Source organism: Macrobrachium nipponense, chromosome 1 (assembly GCF_015104395.2).
Source record: "Macrobrachium nipponense isolate FS-2020 chromosome 1, ASM1510439v2, whole genome shotgun sequence".
Classification (NCBI taxonomy): Eukaryota; Metazoa; Arthropoda; class Malacostraca; order Decapoda; family Palaemonidae; genus Macrobrachium; species Macrobrachium nipponense.
The window spans coordinates 14,470,406-14,482,905 of NC_087200.1; the positions used below are offsets into that span (position 1 = coordinate 14,470,406).

General features: G+C 36.6%; 1 protein-coding gene across 1 annotated transcript in view; it reads left to right on the top strand.

Moving 5' to 3' along the window:
• LOC135219144 (beta-1,3-galactosyltransferase 5-like) overlaps positions 1–12,500 on the top strand; it is a 74,263-nt gene that overhangs the window by 55,650 nt on the left and 6,113 nt on the right. Inside the window, exon 4 of the mRNA XM_064255658.1 lies at positions 7,853–7,953. Coding sequence (XP_064111728.1) covers positions 7,853–7,900 — 48 coding nt within the window. The 3' untranslated portion in view covers positions 7,901–7,953. The remainder of the gene's footprint in view (positions 1–7,852; positions 7,954–12,500) is intronic.

Genomic DNA, 12,500 nt, shown 5'->3' on the forward strand with positions numbered 1-12,500 from the left:
TAAACTTCTTTCAAAAAAAATTCATATCCTAGAGATATAGTCCATAGAATCATTAATAAATTATTAACCAAATTTTTCCAACCACCTATAGCTAATTTTGATGTTCCAAAGAAACTGTGTTTTGCTTCTGTCCCGTATGTGTCTGATACCAAGTTCTCACTTAGATTGACTCAAATCATTGAACAGGAAATTCCATGTCTTCAACTTAAACTTATTTCGAATAATCCTTGTAAAATAGGTTCATTTTTTAATTTCAAAGATCGCTTGCAGTCCTTCATGAGATCGAATGTTGTTTATAAATTCACATGCCCTGGATGTCCGGGCTCTTACATTGGATCGACTCGAAGGTTACTGCAAGTGAGATATTGCAGCCATAAGGGTTTTAGCTTTCGCACAGGTCAAAGAATTAAGCAACCTGAAGTTTCCAATATTAGAAATCATGCTGCACTTTGTAAAATAGAGATCTTGAAGCAGCACTTCTCCATAATTGGCTATACGAAGGACCCAGATCACTTAACCACCTTAGAGTCGTTACTCATAAAAAGGCTGGTTCCTTCACTCAACAATAACACCTCGTCTTCAACTTTATATCTGGCATAGTTTTCGTCTTGACTGGGACCTCGGTTTTTGTCATTCCCTCTTCTTTCCTTACCTGAGATGGTTGGTGTTTTAGTAGTCTCTCTCTTTTGTTTTGTACTGTTTTTTTAATAAGCTTTTTTACAGTTTTTTAATGTCAATTTTAATTTTTGATGAATTCCTTTTATGTATTACTATAATTGTTTTTATTACTTCACAGACTGGTGATGCACCGTGTTTTGTGTGCGAAACGTTTTTTGTATAATAAATCATGGCCTGTTACTGAGAGTGTATCATGGAACCTCCTGAAATCTTTATATATTGCCGTCTGCAGATACTATATATATATATATATATATATATATATAATATATATATATATATATATATATATATATATATGCATGCATGAGCATCCACGTGAGAATATTTTTTTTACTGCTCATATATGTATGGTCCATAATTTCCCAAGTGTCAATAACATCTTTCGTACGAGCTTTAGAATAAGATTCTCTGTTGTAAGGAGTCATCAACACCGAAATGTTACTTAACTTGAAAAAAAGAAGAAGAAAAAACTAAATTGAATGCGTATCTTACTTCAACTTCGAAACCCTGAATTACGATTACGTCATCATGACGATAATATTGACCAGAAAATTGACCCAATACTTTTTATTTATTAATTTATTCATTTTGTAATTTATTTATTTTTAAATTTCCGCAATGTGGAGGTCGTCCGCAGATTGTTTTAAGAGAATCTGCAAGTGTCATTTCCTGTCGCTGGATGCAATCAAGTTACCTAATCAGTTTCCTCTTGTTGGGTTTTCCGAGTTGGTTTTCAGAGTTGGTTTTTCTATTTCGAGTTGGTCTTACGACTTAGTTTTTTTTTTATTTCGACTTGGTTTTCCGAGTTTATTTTTTTTTATTACGAGTTGGTTTTTCGATTTCGGGTTGGTTTTCAGTGTTGATTTTTGTATTTCGAGTGGGTCTTATGAGTTGGTATTTCTATTTCGATTTGGTTTACGAATAATTATTTTTATTTAGGCTGGTTTTCAGTTTTTTTTTACGAGTTGGTTTTTTCGATTTCGAGTTGGTTTTCAGTGTTGATTTTTGTATTTCGAGTGGTCTTATGAGTTGGTATTTCTATTTCGATTTGGTTTACGAATAATTATTTTATTTAGGCTTGGTTTTCAGTTTTTTTTTTACGAGTTGGTTTTTCGATTTCGGGTTGGTTTTCAGTGTTGATTTTTGTATTTCGAGTGGTCTTATGAGTTGGTATTTCTTTTTCGATTTGGTTTACGAATAATTATTTTTATTTAGGCTTGGTTTTCAGTTTTTTTTATTACGAGTTGGTTTTTCGATTTCGGGTTGGTTTTCAGTGTTGATTTTTGTATTTCGAGTGGGTCTTATGAGTTGGTATTTCTATTTCGATTTGGTTTACGAATAATTATTTTTATTTAGGCTTGGTTTTCAGTTTTTTTTTTACGAGTTGGTTTTTCGATTTCGAGTTGGTTTTCAGAGTTGGTTTTTCTATTTCGAGGGGGTCTGACGCCTTAGTTTTTTTCGACATGGTTTTCCGAGTTTTTTTTTTTTTTTTTTTTTTACGAGTGGGTTTTCCGAGTTGTTAGTTCGATTTCCAGTTTTTTCCCAGTGTTGTTTTCCGATTGGTTGTTTCGATTTCGAGTTGTTTTTTTCAGTTTCGAGCTGGTTTGTCGAGTTGGTTTTCCTAGTCGTTTTTATTATTATTATTATCATTATTATTATTTGGGGCTGGTTTTTCAGGATGGTTCGAGTTAGTTTTCAGAATGAGTTTTCCGAGTTGGTTTTCTGAAATATTGTAGGTTGACAATAGAATGATTCAGGATATTGAGAATTCTGTTATAAATAACTAATATTTGACAGCATTTTTCAAAATATCCCGAATTTCAGCACAGGTGAAAGATATCTGAATGCCATTCCAAGATATCTGGAAGAAGAATGTATCTAAAACATGTGGGAATTTCAGTTGAGGGAATCTGGAATTAAATGAATACACAGGAGTTGATTCAGACAAGAGGTATGCTCTTGAAATGATACTTTATTAATGAACTACAGCGGTATTTATATGAAGTGCTGGTCAGTCAGCGACCAGGAAGCTTACAAAGTAATTAACAGACCAATCATGTACAATTATTTGATAATATAATAGGCTTTATAGCTTTTATATATAGATGAAAATCAGGTGCGCTCTCTATTGGCGCCAGTGGTGCGTTGCTATTTGCATTGTCGTGAAAATCACAGAATTTGGAGACGTATTGTTTGAAACTGGGGACGACTTGTCGCTTGGGGCGTGAGAAATGCAGGCTTTAGAATGCTGGCACAATACCTGCCCCTGATTGTTGACCTGGGCGTTGCAGAGGGTGTCCCGCCCTTAAAACTGGCCTGGAGGAGTAATGTGGTTGAGCAAATATGCTAGTTTAAGGTGGTCGATTGGAACCCAATCTATCGTGCAGCGTATGTTGATGAGGAAAAGGGTTTCTGCTTGTGCTCGAGGACCTTGGTAGTGGACAGTGTCAGGCTGGGTCAAAGGCGGAAGAACAGAACGAATAGGATGGTGGCAAGGGTTGAATTTTCCGACGATGGTCTGAAGTCTGATGATGTTAGGCGAGGTGTTATTATCGATGAAGAATTCGCCAGGTATCACGAGTGGATCGCCATACTACACCATCTCGGCTGCTGACAGATCAAGGCCCTCTTTAGGCGTGGTCCGGAGGCCGAGGGTAACCCATGGAAGCTGCGAGTACCAGGTTGAGGAGTTGCAGCGAGACATGAGGGCTGCTTTCAAGGTGCGATGGAACCTCTCGATCATGCAATTAAACTTGGGATGATAGGTGGTTGTGTGATGCAACTGGGTGCCTGGGAGGTAGTTTAGGGACGTCCAGAGCTGCGACATGAAGGTAGGGCCTCTGTCGGAGGTGATGTGATCAGGAACACCAGATCTGGAAACCCATGACAAGAGGAAAGCACTCTCATCCTTTCATCCCATTTTTAACTTTACCTCCATCTGCAGACTCTTTCTTCCTTCTTTCTATCCACCCTCTCCTAACAATTGATTCATAGATCAACTGTTTTGAGGTTATCCTCCTGTTACACCTTTCAGACCTTTTTAATGTCAATTTCCATTTCATCACAGAATGACCTCACGAGTCAGCATGCCTGTCCTTTGGCCTAAATTCTATGTTTTATTCTATAAATGTATCATTCTTGAAATAGTATATGATATACTTGAAATCTGGACCTGCTTTTCAAATTTAAGAAGAAGTACGAATTCAAGACTACATCTCATAAATGCTAATATATCTCATGTTCCCGCAAATTACTGGATGTCGGATCAATGGTGGGAGGGCGGGGGGGGGGGGGGGGGGGGGGGGGGGGGGGGGGGGGGGGGGGGGGTGGGGGGGGGGGGGGGGGGGGGGGGCTGGGAGACAGGAGCTCTGAGAGGAATTGTGCAGTGGTGCGATACTGTCATGGTAATTTTCCCCCCACCACCCTGCTCCCCGTTCAGTCATTCATCCTGTTCCTATCCACTGCGGTTTTTAAGCAACGAGAATTCTAAGCTTTGGTCATTTTTTGTTGTTATTAATGTTTTCCACACAATGAGAACTCTTGGTTATTAAATTTATGACTGGTAGCATTATTCTAATATTACAATATATATATAATATATATATATATATATATATATATACGTGTGTGTGTATGTATATATATATATATATATATATATATATATATATATATATATATATATATCTATATCTATCTATATATATTATATATATATATATATATATATATATATGTGTGTGTGTATATATATATATATATATATATATAATAAATATATTTATATATATATATATAAAATATATAATTATATATATATATATATATATATATATATATATATATATATATATATATATATATATAGTGTGTGTGTGGTGGTTTTTTAAACTTTCAATAAATAAGAATAGAATTATTCAAAATGCCTGAAGAATATGGTAATTATGAAAATATACTATATGCAAACTACATACACGTAAATGACACCTAATAAATAAGACGAAACAAGAGTCAGAACTTAAAGACTCAATGCAGAAAAAATAGCTTCTTTTTTCCTGTCTCAAAAAAGATAATTTATATTAGAGATTCTTGTATTCCACGGTTAAAAAGAGTTACCCATTTTCTGAGACTTTCCTAGTCATGCACTAGGCATCATTAGTTGTAACCCCTTTCATTCGTTTTGCTGTACCTCCGTTCATATTCTCTTTTTTCCATCTTCCTTTCCACCCAAAACAATATTGTTTCATAGGGCAACTGCTTTGAGGATTTATTCCTGTGACACCTTTCAAAACCTAATACTCTCAATATTCGTTTCAGCTCTGAATGACCTCACAAGTCCCAGTGCTTTGCATTTTGCTTAGATTTTATATTCCATTCCATGCCAACAAAGTCAAAAGTAGATGTACGTAAACGAAGCTCTAAAAATGATAAGTTTCATAGTTGTGGATATCTAGATGAAGGCTGGAGCCAGAGCAGATTATTGGACAAAATAAAAATTCGTGTGGAAATAATTTATCACTTTTCAGAAATGATTTAGAATTATGAATTATTCGTGGAAATAATTTATCACTTTTCAGAAATGATTTAGAATTATGAATTAGATGCGTCATAATCGACGTTCACGAAGACCCGCAGAGGAGCGTCAGACAGTTATTCCCAAGTACCGTGTAATTAACGCAGTCATTCAGCCGATCGTGACGTCACGACCGTACCGAAAGGCGAGTGACTGTTGCCCTTATACATTATCCACTTTCACTTGTATCCCTGACCAACGTTCTCAACATGCCATAGCCTCGTACGCTATCATTACGGTCACGGTTAAGCTCACATACACTTTATACACCTTTTGACACACTACACACACACACACACACACACATTCATCGTAGATGTAGCAACACTCGTAAATACATGAATAGTTTATTTATTTGTACCTTCATTGTCTGTCAAAATTCACAAATCCACTTTCATTGTGTTGGAGGTTGTCAACACGAGAGTCAGTTAACCAGATCAGGGCTTGGTGCCATTCCCCTTCGGATTTTGGGATTCTCTGCCTTTCTCTGTGTTTCCTGATACCATTTGCCATTTAGATGATGGATATTTTAAATGTGTGTGGTTTTTTTTATACGCTCTCTCTCTTCTCTCTCTCTCTCTCTCTCTCTCTCCTCCCTCTCACGATCTCATCTCGTCTCTGCGCGGTCTGTCTCTCTCCACTCTCCTCTCTCTCATACGTACTCGTACATACATACATACATACATATGTATGTATTTATAGATAATGTTGTATGGCAGAAACAGGAGTGTAGAGGAAATCATTATTGAAGTAATTATTTTTTTTATAAATTATGAAAGATTTGAGTCCAGGATCGGTTATACTTTTCATGACACCTTTTAGAATCCGTTGCTTGAGTTTTCCAAGATAACTGAATGAATTTTTTGTAGTGACGAATTTCTGTTGATTTCTTTCTACATGCTCTCTGTAGTGATGTATTTCATGTCGTGCGCTCTTCCATTCATTGCCAGACTGCTTTGGAGCAGATTCTTACATTTGATTTCATGTAATAATCAGTTAGATATGCTTCTAATAATCGAACCAGGAATATAGGTACAATTCTGTATTATTGTTTACCTTTTCTTTGGGTTTGTTCTATGTGGATAGAGTTCACCTGCTGAATAATAATAGTTGTAATTTGCTATATATCCTTGATATATAAATTTTTTTCGTACTACTTTAGTTCTGTGGTGGAATGTGTTATAATGATTATATATACAAGGAAACACATGTATACATAAATTATGTATGATAAATTCGTAAATGTAACTAAGTCTACGGACACAACCAGCCGCATTTCACGGGCAGAACCAGCTCCGCTTCAGGGAATCCCTTCTCACTTCCACCCCCTTCGGAGCGGGTTTGGGGGGTGTTAGGATGAAACCCCATTATAAACCATCTTAAGGGTCCCACTATTACCCTGCCGAGTTTCATGCCCGTCGGACAAATCGTTTAGCCGTGATTGAATGACAGATGGACGGTCTGACATAACGTCGATTATTATAGTAAGATGGTGTTCAGTGTCTAAGAAACAAGTCAGATGGATAAACTTGCTATAATCAACAATGATAAAAACAAGAACTACTTTAAACTCTTATGTATTCAAGACCTTTGTTTTTACGTATCTAAGGAAATTAAGATATTCGGCCCTGGGATGTATACGTATATATTTACCAGTCATGTTTTGATATCCTGTGTCCTCCTCCTCCTCCTCCTTCCTTGATTCCTGTGTCGCAGGTGCAAAGTCACGCAGAATCCTGAGTCCTTGATGATCTGTCGCGGATGAGATCTGATCCCCGCGTGTCAGGGCATCAGTATCCTATTGAAATTCCTTGTCAGCATCCTGTTGAAATTTGATGAGACTCTTGGATATTAACCTCCTTTGATCGATGAGGGGGAAATCCGTCTTGTATATGAAGGTCGAATAATAATAATAATAATAATAAAATAATAATAATAATAATAATAATAATAATAATAATAATAATAATAATAATGTGCCAGTGGAAATTGTACCCATAATCATAGGGACACTAGGCACGATCCAAAGATCCCTGAAAAAAAGCAACCTGGAAAAGCTACTAGTTGCCGAAGTAGCTCCAGGACTCATGCAGAAGAGTATGCTCCTGGTAACAGCGCACACAGTGAGAAAAGTGATGGACTCCTAAGGAGGCAGGACGCAACCCGGAACCCCGCACTATAAAAACCCCCCAGTCGATAGACCCAAAAAAAATAATAATAAATAAATCAATAAATAAAAATGAATAATAATAATAATATGTAAAACGTGTATCAAAATTCCGTCTCTGTCATTACATTCATCTTGGCGGTATAATTTTAATCATATAGAAGCAGATGTACCTCACTGGAAAATGTTTTTGAAATGTCCTTCTCTCCTCGCTGTTTATACGACTTTATTTTTTACTTAATAATGCCACTAGCTTCTCTCTCTCTCTCTCTCTCTCTCTCTCTCTCTCTCTCTCTCTCTCTCTCTCTCTTCTTAGTTTAAGAAGTGCTTTTTCAATTGAGAGTGACATGGCGAAAAACAAAAGCCTGTATATTGCGCATAATGATGACTCGTGATATATCCTGATTCGTTTCCTAATTCGTTTTTTGCAGGTGGAGATAGAAGGAAAAGAAGAAGTCTCCAGAAGATTCCCTGACTAAGTAAAACTCTTGATACCGATCGTCGCGATACCCTAATTCACCGTCACACTCCGGTACGTGTAGAGAAATAAGGTTTGAAGATTAAATGAGTTTGATATACCTTTTCAGACGTTCACACTGACTACGAGGCGTCACCCACCAAAGTATTGGTAGATATTAATTTGTACCTGAGGGATAGATTTAATCTCTCTCTCTCTCTCTCTCTCTCTCTCTCTCTCTCTCTCTCTCTCTCTCACTGTTTATAGAACTTGTTTACTTCAAAATGAAACTACTCTCTCTCTCTCTCTCTCTCTCTCTCTCTCTCTCTCTCTCTCTGTTTATAGAATTTGTTTACTTCAAAGTAAAACTTCTTTCTCTCTCTCTCTCTCTCTCTCTCTCTCTCTCTCTCTCTCTCTCTCTCTCTCTCTCTCTCGCGCGCGCCCAAGTTTATAGAATTTGTTTACTTCAAAATGAAACTACTCTCTCTCTCTCTCTCTCTCTCTCTCTCTCTCTCTCTCTCTCTCTCTATCTCTCTCACTTTTTATAGGATTTTTACCTAAACATAAATGACACAGGTTACACGCTGTGTGTGTGTGTGTGTGTGTGTAGGGGCCGGGATGTATATTATAGAAATATGAGGAATATGTTTCTTGAATCTCTTAGGGAGGCAAAACTCCTTCGTGTATATGTAGTTCCTGTTCAGACTAAAAGTGTCTTCCTTTTTGGGGGAATATCATCTCGTGTGCATAAAGGACTTTTTAAAATTACTTATTCTATGTTCTCGTAGCAGTTGCTGGTGAGGGTGAAAGCAGTTCTTGTATATAGTACGTAGCACTGGAATCACGAGATAGGTTGACAACACGCGTGATGAGGACTTGGAGTCCTCAGAGGGTGCCCAGAGCGTCTAAGGCTAAGGAAGTCCACCTCTCACAGTAGGGATAAAGGCGGTAACTACCTGGAACGAGGTCTTCTTCTTTCCCAATGTTATCCCTACATCACGGGGTCGGTTGCCTGATACTTTACCATCTTTGATCGCTGGTCTCCGCTTCTTAAAGGCCGCCGACGAATAAAGGGAGATGCGCTCAAATGCCGTCAGTTATAGGGTCTCTATAGCTTGCAGCCCCGTGGAAAGGCAAAGGACAAGAAGGAAGGGGCCAGCCTATATATCAGATACGAGGAGCCGTGGACTAGACTATACTAGGTTTTTTTCCATCTGTCCACCCGCCTGTGGTGTTTGCGTGTGGTAACACTGCGTCCCGGGTTTTAGATAGTTACATTCAGCTTACATTCAACAATTATAACAATATCCTATTTCGAATATTAACGGTGTAATTCGCATTCAGTAAATTATTAAAACACTTTTCAGTTGCAAATGTACACCCAGATATCCTTTTATTTACCTAAAACTTACAAATAGCGTAGCTATGTAAAGCCCGGGACGCAGTGTTACCATACGCAAACACCACAGGCGGGTGGACAGATGGAAAAAAACAGATTATAGGTTTGCGGAGCGTATGACTTCTGAGGGCGCGATCCTCTCGGTGACCTCTTTTATTAACTTCGTGTGCCCTCCGGCTGCTTCTGGATTTCTTCTCGGCTTTTGGGAGCTTCGAGCCAGCGTTTCAAATCCTGAAAGACGGGGCAGACCAAGGTCTATAGACCTTCGGGCAGACGGCAGAAAAAAACGAAAAAAAAAAGAGAAGAGAAGGATGCGCAATATCGGCGAGAGAACGAGAAAGAAAGAGATGCCTTGCGATTGTCCTTTTGGAAAACACCTTGATTTATGTTCTACTGGGTGGCAAAATGGCGAATATATATATGTATATATATTATATATTTATATTTATAATATATTATAATATATATATATATATATTATATATAATATATAATATATATATGATAATATATCAAGAATAGATAGACAGATAGATAGCGTGTCTGTGTGCATGCACATACATGCAATTTATTCCCAAACATTCATCATGCGTAAAAAAATATTAGTCATACTTACGCGCAAGCGTTATCTATGCCTGTATCACATGCACATATGCACGATGCCTTCAGCGAACAGAAGTTCTATTACCTTAACGTCAACTGTAGTAGTTCTGTCGTTAAGAGAAATAAAAATGAAATGAAAAATGATAAAAATTAAATAGAATTCGCGTCAGAGTCCGTCCCGTTGGGAACGCCGCCAAAAGTACCGTGAGTCAAAAAATAAAAAAGAAAAAAAGAAAAACAAAATGCACGCGTCTATAGCATCGACGTAGTTCGTGTTTGTACGCATGCGTGAACGAGCTGGGTAATTATTGAGAGCCTACGAGCGTTTCATGCGCTCGCTCGCATACGTTTGCAGAGGGACGAGGCGAATAGAGGTATGCAAATGAGCAAGAGCATGAATTGATTGATGTCGTTTCTGCATGTTGGGAGAATGGTGTTTCTTCGTGTTGTATGCTTATTGTTTTTTTTTATGCGAATGATTGTTTGTTTTCCCTGCTAATGGCTTTTCTTAATTCGTTTTTGAAGATGGCTGATCTCCGCTATCATATTTCAAGCGTACAGACAACTTTTTAAACTGTTCAGTTACGTTTGTGAAATTCGTCGAAGGCTTTAAAATATGATGATGATAATGATGATAATGATGATAATGATGATAATGATAATAATGATAATAATGATGATAATGATAATAATGATAATAATGATAATAATGATAATGATGATAATGATGATGATAATAATGATAATAATGATAATAATGATAATAATAATGATAATAATAATAATAATAATAATAATAATATTAATAATAATATTAATAATAATAATAATATATAATAATATATTAATAATATTAATAATATTATTAATAATATATTAATAATATTATTATTAATATTATTATTAATAATATTAATAATATAATAATAATAATTTATATTAATATAATAATATAATATTAATATTAATATTAATATAATATTATTATTATTAATATTATTATTATTATTATTATTATTATTATTATTATTATTATTATTATTATTATTATTATTATTATTATTATTATTGTCTGCTTTTATTTAATTTTGTTACTGTTGAATATCAGTATGATTAATATGTCACTATTAATAATAACTAATAATAATATTTTATTAAAAATAATGGCAGAATTCACAGAATTGACTTTGTGCAATATTCTTTCAATTCTCCTTATGATTTGCTTTTCTGGCACGCTGGTATTATAAAGCAGCTGTCCAATGTTCATCGTGCTGTAGGTCGTCAACGGTAATTTAGGGCGGGCTGGTGTTATCAAAAGCAAACTGGTTATCAGGGACAGGCTGGGGTCGTCAACAGGTATACAGCCTGTCCATGATAACCAGTTTGCTTTTGATAACACCAGCCCGCCCGAAATTACCGTTGACAACCTACAGCACGATGAACATTGGACAGCTGCTTTATAATACCAGCGTGCCAGAAAAGCAAATCATAAGGAGAATTGAAAGAATATTGTACAAAGTCAATTCTGTGAATTCTGCCATTATTTTTAATAAAACATGTTTGCAAGAAGGTCTGTTTCCAGCATACACAATAATAATAATAATAATAATAATAATAATAATAACAATGAATCAAGGTATACAGAATAGTCAGAAGTAAATGATATAAAAAAAAAGAAATGTTCGAAAGTTTATAACTATAAAAAATAAAGAGGAGTGTAGGCTGGACGATGCCTATCGGAGGGCGAACTCTCCTCCCCACCTTCCTCCTCCTCCTCCTCCTCCTCTCCTCCTCACTCCTCCCCTCCCCCTCCCCCCCCCTCTCTCCTCCTCCTCTCCTCCTCCTCCTCTATCCAGGATGACCCGAATTCGAAGCCATACGTCAACTCAGTCAGTTCGTCATTCGCCTTCATCCGTAACGTTCCGTGCTTAGATAACGGGTCCCGCCCCCCCTCCAGAACACCCCTCCCCCTCCACATCTACCGCTGTTTGATGCGGTGCAAAAGCGCGTGGAAATACAGAGAGAGAGAGAGAGAGAGAGAGAGAGAGAGAGAGAGAGAGAGAGATTAACAGTGCCTCGGTCTGAATTAAGCAATGCTGTCAACACCGTCACTCTCTCTCTCTCTCTCATATATATATATATATATATATATATATATATATATATATATATATATATATATATATTACATACATACATATAAGCAAACTCCCACCTAGGGTACACACGCCGCATGCAGCAGTATAACGGCACAAATGTGGACTTCCTGTTCAGTTGCTAGTGACATTTTACACTGCGTGAAAATGGTATATCTAATCAATGCTGGAAAAGATGACTACCCTGGAATACCAGGCGCATAATGCTAACGTACTGGATGACGTACCTGGTCGCTGATCAACTCTTGTGAGCCATAAGCACTAATCATTAAACGTCATTCGTAAATAATGTACTTTTTTCTAAACTGAGAGAAATGTGGAGTTCTTTTTCAGAAATTGTTTCGTGGAGTGGTATATGTATATTTGTTAGTCTCTCAGTCGTAAGTTTTCTGATATTTTAAGCAGACTTCAAACTGATAAGAAATGACTAATCAGTTATGATTCGCGGTATTCTTTCTGAGGAC